Source organism: Rhagoletis zephyria, unplaced genomic scaffold (genome assembly GCF_001687245.7).
Source record: "Rhagoletis zephyria isolate East Lansing unplaced genomic scaffold, Rhagoletis_zephyria_1.1 Rzeph_scaffold_00385, whole genome shotgun sequence".
Classification (NCBI taxonomy): Eukaryota; Metazoa; Arthropoda; class Insecta; order Diptera; family Tephritidae; genus Rhagoletis; species Rhagoletis zephyria.
The window spans coordinates 120,086-139,816 of record NW_016157469.1 but is presented as its reverse complement, the minus strand read 5'-3'; the positions used below and the strand labels follow the sequence as shown (position 1 = coordinate 139,816).

At 37.5% G+C, this 19,731-nt stretch overlaps 1 protein-coding gene across 3 annotated transcripts in view; it reads left to right on the top strand.

The window, feature by feature from the left end:
• The window catches only part of wake (ankyrin repeat and fibronectin type III domain containing protein wide awake), a 165,251-nt gene extending 146,110 nt beyond the window's left edge, over positions 1 to 19,141 (top strand). For 2 of the 3 annotated variants that reach the window (XM_017611267.1, XM_017611268.1), the window contains 9 exons: positions 6,076 to 7,158; positions 7,482 to 7,560; positions 12,091 to 12,194; positions 12,385 to 12,528; positions 13,625 to 13,849; positions 14,161 to 14,367; positions 14,434 to 14,644; positions 16,414 to 16,546; positions 16,607 to 19,141. In XM_017611267.1, the coding sequence (XP_017466756.1) occupies positions 6,076 to 7,158; positions 7,482 to 7,560; positions 12,091 to 12,194; positions 12,385 to 12,528; positions 13,625 to 13,849; positions 14,161 to 14,367; positions 14,434 to 14,644; positions 16,414 to 16,546; positions 16,607 to 19,081 (4,661 nt within the window). In that variant the 3' untranslated portion in view covers positions 19,082 to 19,141. Of the gene's footprint in view, positions 1 to 2,601; positions 2,766 to 6,075; positions 7,159 to 7,481; positions 7,561 to 12,090; positions 12,195 to 12,384; positions 12,529 to 13,624; positions 13,850 to 14,160; positions 14,368 to 14,433; positions 14,645 to 16,413; positions 16,547 to 16,606 lie in introns of those variants that run through there. The other variant, XM_017611269.1, reaches the window with a different exon arrangement.
• The last annotated feature ends 590 nt before the right edge of the window (positions 19,142 to 19,731 follow it).

The window sequence follows — 19,731 nt, the reverse complement described above, 5'->3', positions numbered from 1 at the left end:
CTAAAAAAAGTTTCGATATAGAAAGGGGGCGTGGCACCTCCCATACAAACCGAATTTTTCAAACTGCATATATTTGTGGTAGAGGACTAGAACTGATAGATATCACCATAATCTATATACATATATAAGACCAATTCCATACTCATGGAGAAAAATTTGCATGGCTGGAGAATGGCGTGTGGCACCTCCCATATAAACCGAACTTTTCATATTGCATATTTCTGGAAGTGTTCATGTAGACTGTAAGCCTTTTTAAAACTCTTTAGTTTGACACCCACATGCCAACATTGCATTTACTTTATCAATTTAACTGAGTTACAATTTCCAAATAGGTGGCAGCCCCCTCAAAAATATTTCCAACAGTTATCTTTCTCAAACCTTTTTAATTTGATACCCATATTGTAATATTTTATTTATTTTATCAATGTAATTTAGTTAAATTTTCAAACAGATGGCAACCCTCCTCAAACATATTTTCGGCAGTAAGCCTTCTTAAAACTCTTTAGTTTGACACCCACATGGCAATATTTCATTTTTTTTAACAATTTGACTGAGTTTAAATTTTCTAATAGGAGGCCACCCTCGTCAAAAATACTTCCAGCAGTTATCTTTCTTAAACCTCTTTAACTTAATACCCATATTGTAATAATTCATTGATTTTAAATTAATTAAATTTTAAAATAGGTGGCAACCAACCAAATTTTTTCGATATCATTGGTTCTGGTATTATACCGAATAATAAAAAAAATATTATTCAAATCGGTTCAGCCGTTCTCGGGTTTTGATGACCGTGACATACGAACACAACATTTTTATATATGTATATATAGATAAACATAGAAGATGTCCAATGTGTGCTTTCGATTTTAATCTTTGACCACAACAAAAATTCCACATTGTATATTCGTGAATGAACTTTCAGTTTCTCGATTACTTTTACAATTCCTTTGAGTAATTGGAAAAACTAAAGTACTCTTGCAATTCCAGGTAATGGAATTGAAAAAAAATTCCTTTCAAAGGAATTGGAAAAAAAATTACATTACTAGCACGTAATTTATTCCAATTACAATATGAAATTCCTTGTAATGGAATTAAAGAAAAACCCAATTACATTTGAAATTACTTCAAGGAATTGAAAAAGTAATCGATTCCTTTGCTGTGGACTGAAGGAATTGATTCCTAATTACAATTCCTTGTAATCTGTAATTGGGAGTAATTTAATTCCTAAAGGAATCATTACGACCCAGCTCTGCGCGTCAGCAACAAAAAAATACAATTTTTATTAAACTGTTCAAAATCATTCAGTTTTTTATTAAGCTTGGAATTTGTATACGCATGATTCTATTTTTAGCAAGAGTTATGTATATTTGTGTAACAAACAATTGCAAAAATGGCTTGGCCCCTTTTTACTGGCACTCACTGTACCAGATGTATCTATTTATTTCCTTTTCACTATTATTTAAAGCAGTCAAAATTAGGTATGCTTAAATATTAATAGCACGAAATGTTTTCTAAAAAAATATTACCTTCACATCCGCCCTACTGACATCCACGAGTATTTTGCAGGTGTTATAAAAGCGATAATAAACCTTTGAAGAATCTTCCAGTTGGCAACTGCTTACGTTCGCCCGGCATTTTGCTACGCCAAAAATCCTTTAATACACTTAATGAGTTGGCTCGCTTTTGCCAAACAACCAGTTGTAAGGCGAGAACGCCCAATGCGACGAAGAAGGCCGTGGCGCGTGCAAGTGCACATGTGGGGGATGGTAAGAGAAATTGCATACAAATCTGTGCAATGCGTAAAGCCATTCGGGTAGGAATTACTCTTCTGCTAGAAAAGTACAAAGCTTCACGTAGCCATATTTCGTAAAACAATGAAAAAAAATATATATATACAGTTGTCCACAAAATAATAGGAGTGGGATATTTTAACCTGTTTTGGCTATTTGTCTTTAGTTTATTTAATGTTTCGTATTTTTTTGTAAAAGCCTAGCTGGTAATACAACAAACACCATATAAATTTACATTTTCAAGTTTGTACAAAAATTATAAAAATTCTGCAAATTTTCACCAAAATTTCAAACTATTTAACCAGAATCTTTAGAAAATATGTTGGTATGCAGTTTTGTAGCCCATTCAATTCTAGTCTGAAGAAGTGCAAGTTTCAAGCTGCTAAAAAATTCCGTTGATTTTTGAGAATTTTTTCGGTTGAAGGTGTTTCACGTTTTTTCCATACAAAGTATGTTCGACAATTTTCTTTTATATGGGGACAGTGCCAGCAAAAAAAATTGCCAAAAATCAACGGAATTTTTTAGCAGCTTGAAACTTGCACTTCTTCAGACTAGAATTGAATGGGCTATAAAACTGCATACCAGAATTTTCTCTGAAGATTCTGATTAAAAAGTTTGATATTTTGGTGAAAATTTACAGAATTTTAATAATTTTTGTACAAAGAATGAAATATGAATTTATTCGTTGTTTGTTGTATACCCAGCTTGACTTTTACATAAAAATAATATACATTAAGTAAACAAAAGGCAAATAGCAAAAACTGACCAAAATAACGCACTCCTATTATTTTGTGGACCACTGTATATATAACCACATACACTTAAAAGAATTCCATTCTCAAGTTAATCAAAGCACTAAATACCAAGGATAAACAATTGCACACGCATAATCATTGTTTTACTTTTCTACATACCATAAATCGAAAACTACGGTGTTTTACTATATTGTGATGGTGAAATACTTTGGGTTCCACTGTAAGCTGCAATGCCATCGCCTTCATTCAATTACTAATCCATACATATAAATACATGGCAGTTATATTAAAAACAGTTGTCACACACAATCATAAAATATAAATAAATTCACTAAATTAAAATCATCATAATTCTTTTATAATATGGGTTGGTTTTACGCATCATTTCTTCACCTGTTGTGAAATTGATTTAATTAAATAGTTCGAGTGAAAATTTATAACACTTATTATAGTCGACTTTAGGAAAGATTTTAATAAAAATACGTTGTCAATAAAAAAAATAATAATAAAGGTAATTCATTCCATGTTGGTACGGGACAAATCCTACGATTTTTTTCCATTTACCATTTTCCATGGAATGTTCAACCATCAGAGTTTTATTTATTTGAAAATAGTCATTACTTTACTGACAACACAATTTGTGGTTTTCACAACGGTGTAGTATCCCTGCAGTGAAAAGCTGAACCAGTATGCACAAATTCCAGTTAATGAACTATTAAAGGATAAATGTCATACCAGTTCGTTATGGTCTATAATTATACCAGTTCCTCGTAGAAAAAAGTAAACTAGTTGGTAGAAATTCTAGTTCGAAAACTGGTATTAATTGGGGAAGTCACACCAGTTCGTCAAGGACAATAATTATACCAGTCCCCGCAGTGAAATAACAAACCAGCCAGTATAAATACTAGTTCATTAACTAGTATGTGCTAAAGCGACGGCCTACCACTTCGGTGATTCGAACAACTTATGCCATCAGCAACATCTGTTTTTGAATAGCCACAACAAAAACTAAAACGTGGTTAATTGCTTCCATCACAAATGTCGGCTGTGGCGTCGAGTGAAGCCCAGCAGTGAAAACCCAAACCAGTTAGAAAAAATACTAGTTCATGAACTAGTATGTGCCTACCAGTTCGACATTTTCAAAGAGCTTAAACGTTCAGCGACATCTGCCTTTGATTTGCCAAAGCCTAAAATAAAACGCCATTAATTGGTTTTCTTACAAATGTCGGCGGTGGCGGCACGTGCAGACTACTGGTTCTGATTCTGGGATCGCAGGTTCGAGGCCGCTTGGAGGTGGTTCAGATTTTTAAAGTTAGATCAATGTATGTAGGAATAACTACTTCAATTTAAATATAAATAACAAACTTAAAAATCTAGTTGCCTTACAAAAAAAAAAGAAACAATATAAAAAAAATATTATTTTTTAATTAAATTTAAGAATAACAAAAAAAAATAAAATAAAAAAATTTCCCTTGTGTCAGGGCTTGAATCTGGTACCCCAGGGATACCACGCGAGTGCTTTGCTTTGTCGGCCATTGCGACTGTTGGAGAGCCGCGAGCAAAAAGGCATACTAATGCTTTTCATGGGGGATGAATTGGCAGACTATCTCATCAACTGGTATGATGCTACTGGTATTTCTACTACATCTCGTAGGACATCACAATGTTAAAAATACCAGTCGCTAACATTGAAAAAGGATACACCGTGAACTAGTTGGGCTGAAACGCAAACTGGTAGCATTCTGGTTCACAACTGGTAGCTTTCCCTGCAGGAATGTCGTAAATATTCAGCGGCTAAAACTATATTTAGGAAGTTCAGAAGATACCCTTGATATCATAGTTACCATGATAAATTAAAAAATAGTTGGTTGTGGTTTCTAGTTCTCTAAACATATAAATACATATTAACCGTTTAAAGTTTACGACATACACCAATACGACAATTGCGAAACCGTCGTGAACACCCCAAATGTTTACCAGTTAATTTTACCTATCGCGTTGCCGCATATTTTCAAAGGCTATGTGTTTAGACGCGCCTACTAACACCAAGCGCCTCCGCCTAGTCTGATGCATCCTCCGGAGTTTTTCGCGGACTCTGCATGGCTTACAACAATGCAGAGGTGGTAGTTGGCCAGTGGCCACAGTGCCTACCCACCACTTTTTAATCACTACGTCTGTTCAATGAGTGCACTAAAAGTGTAGAACAGTGCGAGTGGAACAACATCTGACATTTATCGTAAGAAAATACTTCTAGTGTAAAAAAACGCGTATAGTGCAAACCCTCATCGAACGCTGTTACCGCGGTACTGTAGTGCACCCAACGAACAAACCTACTATAGCTATCAATCAAACTCTTCAATTGGTTATGCTTTTTTGATAATTTCGGAACTTTAAAATGGCAAGAAAGTACTTTTCGTACTTTTGAACGGCTAAAGAAGAATTTTATATATCTTAAAGCTTAAACAGACGGCAGCGTTGATCCGGATCAACTCATTAATACGGAATTATCTCGGGAATTAACTGCAGTTGATCCGGATTAAGTCCTAGAGTTAATTCCCAAACTTAACTCGGATCAAGGGAATTTTCGACGACATCACTGACCAAAACTCAGAGAGCGTAGAATACAAAATTAGCATGGACATATATATACCTTTTCATTGGTAATGTAAACCGGATCACTGCAGCGTCTTCTAAGCAGAGATGGCCGCAATAAAAGAGACTTCGGCTGGTGTAAGACATTTTAACGAGGTGAATATTTATTCCGACAGCCAAGCAACTACCAAGGCTCTTGGCTCCTCTACGGTGCGTTCGAGAGCGGTCAAACAGTGTCTGACTTCATTATCGACCGCATCAGATTACTTCGGTATTAAGCTTATTTGGGTTCAAGGTCCCAGCTAATCGCCGCGATATTAATATTGTGAGGGAAAGTTACTTCTCCGTGTTAAATTTTTGGAAATAGTGATATCAATGTTTGCTAACTATTCATCGCCAAAAGTACATAAAAAAATATAAATTGGTACGAAATGCAGCTCAATTTGAAACACGATTTTTATAGCGCTGTATTTAATAATCTTGACTGGATTTTATTATATCATATGTTCCTTTGAAACTATCATAATAATGGCCTTATTGAATAAATCTGTATCACTAAGGATATGCAACTTTAATGCATTCGATTAATAAAAGCCAAATCATTTTTTCTCAATCCAATATTTTGTCTAACCGCATGGGTGTTTGGTTTTAAATAAATGCGCTCAATTAGGAATGGTTTGGTGTTTTGTCTTTCATGAAAGCTACATTTGTACATATGTATGTATTTATTTGAATTTTTCTTTCTTCATTTTACTTATACTTCTCTACAAAGCTTATCATTTCTATTTTTATTTCCGCATAGCTTTTTATCTTTTCATACCACAAAAGCCATTACTTATTAACAAATTTTAAGTTAAGATAATTTGTATTTATATATTCTTTTTGTACTTTTCATATCACTATCTTCATATCGCATTACTATGTTTGGCCCAATGAAGACAATATTTTGCCGCATAGTTTAACACTTGATCGTGCGAATTGGCGTAAGGAAGGTGACGATAAGCACCACGAAAAAGAAGCGGATAAAGACGTCGGTGGTGGTGTAGGCAGTAGCTATTATTTTATTGATAGCGCCCGCGTTGCTGATTATGATACTGATGATGATAACGCCGATGCTGATACTTATAGCGCGGTTGTATTGAGACGCCCAGCATCTACGCACAATAGAAACAGTAGCAGTAGAAGTATCAAAAACAATTATAGCAATCACTGTGATGTTAATATTATTAACAACAATAACAATAATCATAGCGATAACGCTAAACAACAGTACAAATTGCTACGTGCGAAGACAAGAGACTCACAAGAAGAACAGAAACAGCCACCACATAACAATTTAATACAGCTGTCAGCGGAGGATGGCGGCGATCGGGGCGAAAGCAATTTTGATTCCACATTCCGTTGGTCAGAGCAATGGACGCCGAATATAGCTGTTGCTAAGATACGCACCGCCATCTCTTGTACGTCTGGCGATTTGCGGGAAATGGATTTTCTATTGCCGCAAACAAGCATTGCAGCAGCAGCAACAGAAAAAATACAGCACAGCAAGTCGGTGAAAATGGCCACAACAATGCCATTAAGCACCTCTAATAACAACAACAGCAATAGTATTCAAAATAATAACAACAACGCGAATAACAAAATACTGAGGATGACCGCAGATAAGCAACGATGTAATGGCGTTGGCGACGGCAACGGCAACGGTTTGTTGATTGTGGCGCGTCAGGCGCGAAATTCAGCAGCACCGCAAAGTCAAATACAACGACCAATGCAGCCACAGGCTCTCGAACAGCTGAAAATGAATACCAACAAATCGATAGAATTAGGAACAAAGCCATCGAATTTAGCAATTTACCGACACTCGGCGCACGTGCGCACAAAAATAAATGGCAGCACCGCCAACGGTGGTAGTAGTAACAATTGTGGCAACACTCCGTATCGCAGTAAAATGTCTAAAAAACAACTAAAGTTGGCGCAAGCTCAGCTGGACAAATTGAATCAGATTAATTCGCACCAACATGGTATGCTAGCCTAAAATTAGGCAATAAGTTTTGCCAAAAGCACATAACCGCCCACTAAAAAGATGCATATTCATGCGATAAAAGACGTACTAAATATGCGTACTCGTGTATGGGACCTACTATGTGAGGCTGTAGATACATAAATGCTACTAATTTCTCTCTTCTTTACCTAAAACTTTTTTACCTGTGCGCTTTCACTAACCTTTTCGCTAAAACTAATATTACAAACATACAATTTATATACATACATAATTATGTATGTATATTCATCAAAGCTTGTCTTGAGTAATAAAACTAATGGTTTACGCATCCTTTTGTCTTAGCTCTATTTTCGGCTGTGGAACATGGACATTTGGACAAGGCGCGTACAATTCTTGAATCAACTGATGTCGATGTCAATAGGTGAGTAGCGTGCAATGCACTAACTAACAAAGTGTTTAGTAAGGAACCGTTATATTTATGGATTTAATTAGGGTTTAAATAAATGTATGTACATTAGGGAGCTCCAGAATCGGAGTACATACATATTTGGCGCACAATTTCTTTTATTTTGTAAACAAAGTACGTTTATATGATGATAACCCGTATCGAGATGATGACAACCCGTGTCGACCCGAAGTTGAGCTTTTGATTAAGAATTCGCGCTGAGAATACAACCGTCCTAAGTTTGCTTCTGTAACTGATGTAACCTACCAAACTAACAGCAACGAAATAGCAAACAAATAGCAACTAAAGGCCGGTTGTTCAATGTCTGGTTATCACAAATCGGAGGTAGAAGCTCCGGTTTATCGATCACATGTTATATGCATGATGTCGAAATCGTCGATAATGATGTTGAACTGGGAGGTAGTGATTGCCAGGCATTGAACAACCGGCGCTTAGGGTTGTAGACAACCTATTACCCAATTTTCGAAAAATTCCTTAAATGTAGTTTAGATTTGCGGTTAGATCCGGTCGTCGATTAAGGCCAATGTGGAGCCCATCCTATGCGTCCTCAGCAGCCAAATTTCCGTGAATGTCACGATGTCCATAGGCCAAAAGTATTTATAAGCTTTCTGAACTCCTTCAGTCTCAACTGATGAAGGACCACCATCAAGAAATAATTATACTTTTCACGATTTTCTTCCCTTGTGCATTAAAGATAAAAAAAGTAGTGGCACCTCGATTTGAAAGCGTACATTGACTTTTAGATGTTTTAAGAGTCTTCATACTGACGCCTGACAAGCTTTTGCTGTTTATTCTGCAACTACCCCTTCACTAATCATAAGTTACCTTACATATATGTATATCGCACCGAATACTCCTGCACAAGTTTTCTCCAGTCTAAGATCTTCTGCTTTTGCAGAACCTCATCGGTCAAGAAGGAAGATAAGAAATACATTCGATTATTGGAGTCAACAATTCTGAATTTAGAGGTCGAATTTTACAGAAAGGTTGCTCGTTTAAAAACTGTTGAATCCTAAGATATGCCATTGCGACCCATGGCAAGAGCTAGGGTACCGGTTATACCATCGGTAGCAGGGAAAATCTGGGAAGTGATTAATATGGAGCAAAAGGACTTATCAATACTCAAGACAGTTTTACTTCTCAACAAGGAAAGCTCAGGCATTGTGTCGAAGAGCGAAGTTAACAATATCTTCGGACAGATTGTCGTTGAAACTCTAGACAACTTTAGTATATTCATGGAGACTGACGATGCATCCAATATCACCAAGAGGTGGACTATTTTTTACGGTTTAAGTTCTTAACCAAAATTTCAACTTTAAGTCGGCACGACCCACAGTGGGGTAATCGAGCCTGAAACTGGGGCTCTATTCTGTAACTGTGAGAAAATGTAGTGTACACCGAGTGCAAAACTCACAACCAAAAACTCACCGACTAAAATTCAGTGAGTTTTTCGGAAGAGAAGTGTACACAATTTTGACAGTTAAAACTCATTATCACACATGCTGAATCGCAAAATGAAGAAGTGTACACAATTTTGACAGCTAAACTCATTCTCACTCTTCCTGAATCGCAAAATGAAGAGTGCACACAATTTTCAGTGTACACTCGAAAACTCACAGTTACTGAGATCAATTCATAAGTACGTTTAATTGAAAATATTTTCATGTATTTGTATAACTAGCACCAAATAAAGTAAAAAAAGACTAATCCGAAAACAGTTTAGTGTAAAATTTTTTTTTATTAAGGATGTGGCATTACCAAAGAGCGATAAAAATTAAATTTTAGTTGTTACTCTTATAAATAATTTGTATTAATAATGATAATTTGTCCGAATCATAATCATCATCAATTACAAAGTAAATATCATCACTATCATTATCATAATTATCCTCATCATTATCTTCATCACTATTTTCATGATCAACATCAGAATTACAGAAGTACTACTTTCAAAAGATTCATTCAGAGAGGAGATTAATTCACCCACGTTGCCAAGTAATATAATAACAACTGTTTTGTTAGTTTTTCATGAAAAAGTAAACATCTTTGTCTTTTATAGGTAACTTTTTATATACTAATAAACTCGAATTGTAAAAATTCTCCCTAGGTTTCTCTAAGCTTAGAAATTAGTTTAAAAAATTTCTTCGCTTGCGTCATTGCCATCGCTATCAACATCTTTATTATCACTACAGTTCCCCATAATTATCAAATGTTTTGCTTCTTTCGGTAAATCCTTCAATTTTTTTGGGGTAGTTTTCTCATATTTGATATAACAGGGTCGGAAGTAGAGATGGGCACGGGCCTAAATTTTCAGGCCCGGCCCGGCACGAGTGCAAAATCAACTTTCGAAAACACGCACGAGCCCGCACGTTAAGAATTCTATTGGGGCCCGGCCCGGCCCGGCCCGGCACGACGGGACACGCCCCAGCCCGGAAATAAAGAGCCAACTTTTATTGTATGTATACTAGACCGTTCGTTATTTTAACTATTTTTTTAAATATACAGTTTGCCGGGCTCAAAAAGATGTCTTTTGGTCTAAAAATAAGCTGTGCAAAATTTTATTCGAATATGATAACTCTAAGTACTGGCGCGTTGCATTTGAAAATTTAGAAAACCATATGCATTCTGGGAAAAAATTTTTTAACAAAATAGTTGAAAGTCGTGAATTTTATAGTCATTTGCCATGTAAAATAACCTACTCAATCTGAATATGAGGTCAAAAATTAAAAAAGTAGAATAGGTTTTAAGAATTTGCGAAATTATCGTTTTTTTCAAATTGAGAAAACAGCATTTTCAATTTTTTCCAAAAATATCCNACTGTTTTCTCAAAAAAACGATAATTTCGCAAATTCTTAAAACCTATTCTACTTTTTTAATTTTTGACCTCATATTCAGATTGTGTAGGTTATTTTACATGGCAAATGACTATAAAATTCACGACTGTCAACTATTTTGTTAAAAAATTTTTTCCCAGAATGCATATGGTTTTCTAAATTTTCAAATGCAACGCGCAAGTACTTAGAGTTATCATATTCGAATAAAATTTTGCACAGCTTATTTTTAGACCAAAACACATCTTTTTCCGCCCGGCAAACCAAATTTTATTTTTAACGAACGGTCTAATGTATACATATGTACATGTTTTTAATTTTGTGTTTATGTACAAATGTATATTTACTTAAGCGAATCATTTTTTTACATCAAAGATATTTATAATATATTTTCTGGGAAGTAGAAAAAGTGGAAGGTATTTTATGTACAGATATGTAAACAAAACTACTAAGTATCTTTCTTTTTCTATCGGTTTCCCAATATTTATTTTGTTGCTTTTCTCTTATCAAAAGAGTTTTAAATATGTACCATTTTTTTTATATAAAAACAAACGCTCATCTAAATTTGTGGTATTAGCAACGGGCTTTTTCGTGCTTATTCGTGCTTTTATGAAGTTTTACTGAACGCCCATGCACGCACGAGTTCGTGCTGACAGCAAATATTCCAGCCCGTACCCGCGGGCTTACGCAGGGGCCTGTGCCCATCTCTAGTCGGAAGTGATCAAAATTCTACTGAATATATCTTCATTCATCTCTTTTCTGCTGCACTTGCGAGGCAAGTAGAGAACATTTGTAGATCTTAGGGTCGTTGTTTCGTGCTACCAGACCTTCTTCTGACAATTGACCATAGGTAAGAAAGCGTGGGATACTAAAATAAAAGAATAAAATAATCGATTAATTAATCGTACAATTAATCAGAAGCCAAAAAAATTAATTGCAATTATTGAGAAATAATCGATTAATCGAATGAAACTATATTCTCCAAGGTATATGTAAATGAAAACACTTTTTATTTGATCCCACCTATCACAACTATATGTCTACGTACACGTATATAGTCAAAACCCCTTGTTTTTATCCTTTCTATAAAAAATAAAATAAAATCCTAGAACCACAGGAAAAGAAAAATAAGATCACTTTGTATTGCCTAAATACCTGAACAAGAAGGTTCCATTGCCGTTTTTGATATATCTTTACGTTACGTTTTTCACTTTGCGCACACTCGAAGGAAAAAGTAACGACTTTAAGAGTATATTGCAAGAAAACGGTACATTTTTGGGAAAGTATTTTATTGCATAGTGATGTAGAATTTTATCTTCTTTCATTTGGTACTAAAAACTTCTTTGTACTTTCAAATTCATTTTTTGAATTAATCTCCAACATCGATATCAATTACCCCACTGCGCGGCCTTTGTGGTTTTACCGTAAAGATAAACCTTTTAACACTGTTTAGCAAAAAAAAAAAATTTATCGGGTTTCATAAAAAAGTCCCCACATGTTCTGCTCCACCCTAATGTTTATGTATAGGTACACATCCATAAAGTTGATAATATTAAGTAGCTATAAATAATTAATAACTTCCTAATTTTTCCTTTATGCAGGTATTTTTAATGTTTTTATGTATGTATATTATTTATATTTCGGACTTCAACAGCATTAACACTGATGGACTGTCGGCTTTAGATGTAGCTGTTCTTAGCAATAATCGTTCGATGACGAAAATGCTCTTGCAGCGTGGCGCCATCGAGGGCACACAATGTAAGTAACATTGGTAACGTTATTTTTCCCAGTTGATCTCGGAAAATTTTCCCCCAAAAAAAAACAAAAATAAGCTACTAACTTGCCGCAAGTGTGATGTGCGCTGTAAAGCAATTATTACACAAAACATAAACAAAATCATTTATACGAACATTCTTTTAGCTTATTTAATTGGTTGTATTTTTTGTAGTTTCCACAGATACCATCGGAAATAAATTGAATGGTTTACTCAAAGATGCTGAATCTCGAATACAGGATTTGAGTGGCACATCGGATGGTGGTCTCTGTCAGCCCACATTTTCAACGCGACCGTCCATATCTAGCATTATTATTGGTAAGTTTTGCACCTGATTTCATATATATTTTCCATATATTTTGTTAGACTTAAAAATCAATTTCGTGTGTTCAAATGCCTAAGGGAAAGCTCAGATAAAACTTTGTCGCTTTGCGTGGCATTTCTAACTTTGCCAGAAAAGCTCAAAAAGTAGAAGGTATGTGACAATGAACGCCATGTGAGCACTTTTACACTGCTTCTTTACTCGTGAAAATTACTCTGAATTTAGCTAATATAATAGTAATTGTCAAGCTTTCTTTATATGGAAGAAAGTGCCTAACACCGTCAGCCAAACAACTGTTAAAAATCAGCGCGATTTTCTACCGTCTTGAAATTTGCACTTTAATCTACTAAAATTTAATGGGCTATAAAACTGCATACCTAAAATTTTGCTAGAAATTTTTAAAAATTTAACATGAATTTTAGTACTCTTGCTATGTTTAGGCATAGCTAACCCGAAAATTTTTCTGACGCTGAAATCTTATCGACGTAAAACACTCCATCTTTTTATCGTGATCCATCGTAATGGCTATAGATAAAGTTAACTGTGGCACGTTTAATTTAAATATTAAAACTTTTTGTTAGCTTTTCTGTAGATTTCCTTCCATATGCACAAATAACAAGAACTTTGCAGGCGAACAATGCCTGGAAGTAGTACTTTGGTTTATATGGGAATTAAGTGTCCTGCATTTGCATTGTAGCGTCATTTGTCGGCAGTCCCTTGGCCTACCTGATGGCTTCGCTACTTATTCAATTAATTCTTATTGAGAGCGTAGCCAACATTCAATAATCCCATTCACACATAATTGAAATATGAAAAAGAAACGAACTTTTCCCGCATTGAGTTTTCAACTCATAGCTCTTTCTTAATGGATTTGTCAATGTTACACAATGTATGCATTATACATATGTATGCATGTAGATCAAATATTGGAAAAATTTCAAATTCTCGTACATGACTATCTTCAATATTTGTAGTGTTTTCCCCCCATTACGATGCGCCTACTCTTTCTTTTTTGCCATGCAAGTAACCATTCATTTGTCCATTGATACATTTTTTTATTTCTATGTACATACATTTGTTTTCTATCGACAGGCAACACCGGCTCTTCTGTAACCGGCTGTACAGGCAACGAAATCGAAAAGCAAATAGGTATTTGGGAGCGTCGAGTGAAGGGTTTGCGACGCCTGCTGCTCGGTTGGGATCAGACGCGCCCACCGGATACACCCGCATCGGTAACGGTAGATGTGACAGGCGAGAATTCGATTGCTCTGCAGATACTTGAACCGTTCGAGGGTGCAATTGGCACTAAATTCAAAGGTAAGTTAAATAAAATAAAAACTAGCGGGCAATCATTCATGGACGGTGGAAAAATATGAGTTATTTGTAACGGTACTGCATGGCGCAAACGGCACGTAACATACATGTGGCTTGTACATATGGATTTGATTTGGTCTACATTTCCGGCCAAAGCCATGCAATTCAATTGATTTATTTACTTCATACATACATATGTATGCTTTTGTTTACTTTGTATGAATGCTTGCTTGTTTTCGCGGCCACAATTTGATACCTGTACCAACATAATACCACACTGCCATTGATAACTACAACATACATATGTGAAACAGTGCAATGGTCAACGCGTGCCGACTTCAGCAACATTGTGGGCGAACGCGAGCTGGTGGATTGGACAAGTTTTCACGGCAATATGGGCACGCAATGTCAGATCGGCGGGCTGACGCAGGGTCGTCGCTATTTTATACGCTCCGCTTGTGGAAATGTCAAAGGCTGGGGTCCTTACAAAACGTCAGTGCCAGCCAGCGTTGTGCCATCATGTAAGCTCATGAACAAAATTACTTATTAACATCTACTTGAATTTAAATATTTGTGGCACTGGATAGGTTGGCGGGATTTCAATAATCGTGAAGACCGCTATATAGGCCGTCAACGTGTTTTGGACAATCTATTTACGGCGGTGCGTCTTGCAAGGCCAGCTGATGTATCCGAACTGACATTGGACGTGTGCTCGGCACAACGACGCAATCCAAAGAAGAAGACTACCATCAAGCAATTATTTTCAGTGGCGTCGAAATTTCAAAAGCATCTAAGACGGTGAGTTTAACTAGTGAATGTATGTACATATATATGTTTAAATATATGTCGAGAAATGAGAACAGGTTGATTTAAGAAAGCTTTTGACAAAAGTTGTAACTGACCACTCATAAACATTTTCAGCAGTAATAACTACTATAAATGAGGGCTCAGGCCAAGCAGCGTCAAAGCGGCTACTTGTCAGGCGGGACCGAACATTAAATACCCGGTGCAAATATTAAATATATGATTTTCACCTTTCCGAAAGCTACCGCTACATGGTAAGCCGGGGTGTATCAATTTTGAGTAAATTAGCGTCCTTAAATATATTGACGTTTCAAGCATTTATAAAATTTACCGTTATATGAAAAGCCATAATTTTAGTCCGATTTCAATAATTTTCATCGTTTTGCTTTCATGTAGCAAGCATAATAAAAATACCGAGTTTGGTACAAATTGGTAGAACGGTTACCGAGATACATATATGTGATCATAAGTGGGCGGTGCCACGCCCATTTTTCAAAATTTAATTATAGACGTATTTCCTGGTAAGGAATTGTTGCAAGCATCAATTTTGAATAAATTGGCTTTAATATTTACTGATTTATCGAAGATTTCGTATTTCTCCAAATTACCGTTATATGAGATGTGGGCGTGGTTATTATCCGATTTTAAAAATTTTCTTCCATTTGGTATCCTGTACCAAGGCCAATAACTGTGCCAAGTTTGGAAGAAATCGGTGCAGCGGTTGCCAAGATATACACATGTAACCATAAGTGGGCGTGGCTACGCCCATTTTTCAAAAATTTATAACATTCTTATTTTTCGTCTAAAAGTTATTGTAAATATCAATTTTGAGTGAATAATCTTCAGTAGTTACTAAAATATCGCAGTTTTCGTATTTCTGAAAATTACCGTTATATGGGAGGTAGGCGTGGTTATTGTCCGATTTTGCCCATTTTCAATACCATCCGTCCTACGCCCCAAAGAAGTACACGTACCAAGTTTCGTTACGATATCTTAATTTTTACTCGAGTTATCGTTCGCACAGACGGACGGACAGACAGTCACCGCTTAATCGATTTCTCTTTTCATCCTGATCATTTATGTATACATTTGTCTATATCTATCTCGATTCGTTTTGCCTGTTACAAACAACCGTTATGTGAACAAAGTTATAATACCCTTGTGCACAAGTGCGCTCGGGTATAAAAAAATGGATTCACCAGATTATGAATACTTTGCATCAAGCTCTATATTGAATACCTTTTTAAAGAAGAAGAAAGAGTTTAGAATTTATCAAATAAATATAAAAGGTATGGAATTTGGTGATTTTTTTATCCCAAAAAGCCGCCTTTGTACCTTTTTTCAACTAAAATTTTCTATTTCTAAAGTTTATACAACTGGTTTATCTTATTTCGGCATTGTACTTTTGCTTTATAAATTTGGTCCTTATTTTATTGCTAAATGGAAAGGATTAAACAATAGTAGCACCGCTTTTGGCACTTTAATTTTTCTTTTTTATCCCTGTTAAAAATTGGCGTTCGCGCATTGATCTGCTTTACTCTCGGCTCCGATTAGCTTCCACTCTGCGGGGTCTGTGCGATCTTGTACGAAATTTTGTACACAAAGATTTAGAGCTTATTTCTAGCAGTCACCATCTTTACCTTCGGCTCGGCTTTCAGGTTTTAACTCTACGAGTGCTCTAAGGGTTGTTCAAGAATGTCGAACATATTTGTGTTTAATGTGATTTCGCTCTCTAATCTCTTTCGCCTTTTTCTTATTTCTAGCGGCATCTATCTAGCATGCGTTATTTACTGCGAGGATAAAGTGCTGGTCACTAGCGAAGATTTCTTGCCCGTAATTGAGATCGACGAGACATATCCAGGTAGTCTGCATAGTGACTACCACTGGCTAATGAAGGTAAGTGTATCTTCGCGCAGTTTACATATGTATATCCACACACATCCTTTATTTTGTTAGGTTGCTTGTACTTGGGATGATGTAAGGTCCCTGCGCACCGATATGGAGCGAAACCTTACATCTGCTGTGCATTTTCGTACCAAACTCCTATCGGCTGTTTGTCAAATGCAATCGACGCTTGGCCTCAACGACTTGGGCCAGTTGTTTTATAAGCCGCTACGCGACTCCCATGGCACCGTTGTGCTCACTTGCATTCAAGCTGTGAAAAGCCAGAAAACTGTATCCATACTCAATTCCCGTTGGATGCCGTTAAATAAGCTACAGAAAAAGATTGTGACGCTGCTGGAGGATTATAATATCAATGAGATGTTAATTTCTTCCATTAGCGAACAGATACACTACCATCAAGCGTCAACGCAAAGATTAAGTCCAGGTCTATATTTAGGCTACTTGAAAATGCAGTGCTCCATGGACCAGATACAAGTCGTTGTGCCTGTGAAGACACCTAATGTGCTGCCGCATTGTAAGGTGCGTGACAACAGTCACATCACCGCCGACGAGTGGCAAATCCTGAAGCGAAATCGTTCTTCTAGTAGCGGCAGTCGCAGCAGCAGTCCGCTTAATATGGCGCTTGAGTTCAACACAAGCTCAGACGCGACCACCGAGGGACAACGACTATTTCTCTATGACCTCACTAATGCTGCACATAAGTTGTTCGCCTACATGAATATTAAGCCAGAGGATGCCAAAACGCATCGACTCTATGACATCGAAGTTATTGAGCATAGCAAAGACATAAGCTTTCTAATTATCTGTCCTGCGGTAGAGCTCACCTGTGCAGTGCCTGGCCAGTCAGAGTTGCTGCTGCAACGCGACGATCTCGCCAGCCTCAGCATACAGGCGTTCGAGATGATACACCTGCGCACTTACCAACCTGGCATCATTCAAAAGTACGCACGCCTCTCTTGCATATTGGAACTGGACACAGCTTTGGCTACTCATTCGCAACGCGAAGCCTTTTCCACCAGTGAGCTACAAACGGCCAAAGAGCGCTTGGCTAAACTTCACGAGCTGTCGGCGAACTTGAATGCAGTGTGGAAGAGCGTGCGCTGGCTAATGGACGTGATAGCGTTTGCGCGCGACAAAAACACGCAGTCGTCGGAGGTCATGAAGGATATACTGGCCTATGGCAATGGCAAGGGCAGTGGGAGTGAGGAACGTGTAGCGGACAAGCAATTGCTGCAACTGCCAACGCGCGATGCCAAATACACAAAGAGTTCGGGTCGTGGTAGCTGGCCGGGGCCAGGCGCCAATTCGCAAGGTTCCAGCAACAACTGCCTGGCTGCCGAGCATTCGAAGTCGGAGCAAAATCTCGGACGCAGCGCAATCACAACTACCTCGAGCTCCAGCATCGCGCCGCCTCAACAATCCGCCACCAAGTCGCACAGCAGCAGCGGTGATTCCCGTAAAACGGTGAGTTCGACGGGTACGCAACAGTTGCTACAGGTAGGCATAGGCGGCTACACTAGCTCGGACATTTCATTGCGTAAAAATAGCGGTGACTCAATGACCTCGTCGCAATATACAACGCGCAGTTATTATTCAGGTGCGGAGTCAGCTCTTGGCAGTAATAACGAACTAGGGCAGTTATTTGCCATACCGCCTTCGCGTTCCGATGACACGCTGGCACTGGGCAGCTTGGATGTGGGAAAGCACACACAATCCACGTCCGGGCAACGTAAACGCACTAGCTCTAACATAACACAACATGTTACAACACCATCGCCTTTGAGCACCACTGCGCACTGCTCTAGCTCAGCACCCTACTTACCCACCGGCTCCAATCTGTCACTGAAGAACTCATCCAGCTCGGACTATGACATCAAAGCGTCCAAGATCAGTAGTCAACCGAAAGCTGAGCAATGCATTGGAGGCAAAGTGAAGGCTGCTTCCAGTGCAAATTTACGGGATGGCGGTCTTTACCTAAAGACAACGGTTGCGACGCTGCCGAGTGATACGAAAGCAATAAGCAGCGAAGCAGCCGCCATAAGTGCACCACCGGCAACAACAGCAAAAACTGCCTCAATTAAAAGTATATCGCGACAGAGCAGCGAAGAGGATACGGCGAGTGGTTCCAGTCACACCTCCGAACAGGCAACAAGCGCCACCGGTCCAGCGGCCAGTTCGGGTATTATACAAGTTTATACCGCATATAATACAGGTCTAGCCAGCGGTACCAGTCTCAAGCTTCATGTTACACCAAAAACAACAGCGCGCGAAGTTATCAACTTGGTGGTGAAGCAGTTGAATATGGCAGCGGTGCTGAAAGGCAATAATGGACCCATCTACACGGCAGAAATGCTGGATAACTTTTGTTTGGTAGCGGTTATTGGGGCGCGAGAACGCTGCTTGCGTGATGACTTCAAGCCACTACAGCTACAAAATCCTTGGCGCAAAGGCAGATTGTATGTACGACAAAAACACGAGCTATTAGCGGCAATTGAACATGCAAATAGAAAGTCGCATCTGATCTGAGCAGGAAAGTAAAATACAAACATGTAAAAAATCGATGTTTGGACAAAAAACTAGAATTCAGTAAACGAGCGATGCGACAGTGTGTAGCATTACCGCGAGGCAATCAATGTTAGCAAATGTTCCTTTCCTTAGTTAATGCGCATAAAATTATTCAACAAGCGCTACCAAGTTGATTATACTTATTTGACTTGGATATAGTAGGGTAAGAAAATAACAGCGGTTGAAAATCGTATACAATGAGTAACGGACTATTTAGATCCGTTTATATCGGACGTGTACGTACGTATGTACAGTGAGGCCGAAATTTCGCAAGGCAAAAGGAATCTGCAAATTCTACGTTATTATGATTTGGCATAGTATGTTCTCTATGTACATACATGAACAATACATCTTATTCGTGTTTTAGGAGAAGTCAAATTCTTTACATACATTAGAAGTCAAAATTTTGTTTCGGCGACTTACTAGTAATTCTGAACAAAAAAGTCCAGGCGAGCATAGTTATAAATTGAATTTCGAACCTCCTAGTTTTTAATTTTTGTTTTAATCCTCATGCATAAACATATGTACATATATACACTGGCGGTCAAAAGTGAGTGCATTGTGTTTTTTTTTAATATTTGCAACGTTTTTCAAGTTAAAATTTTTTTTGT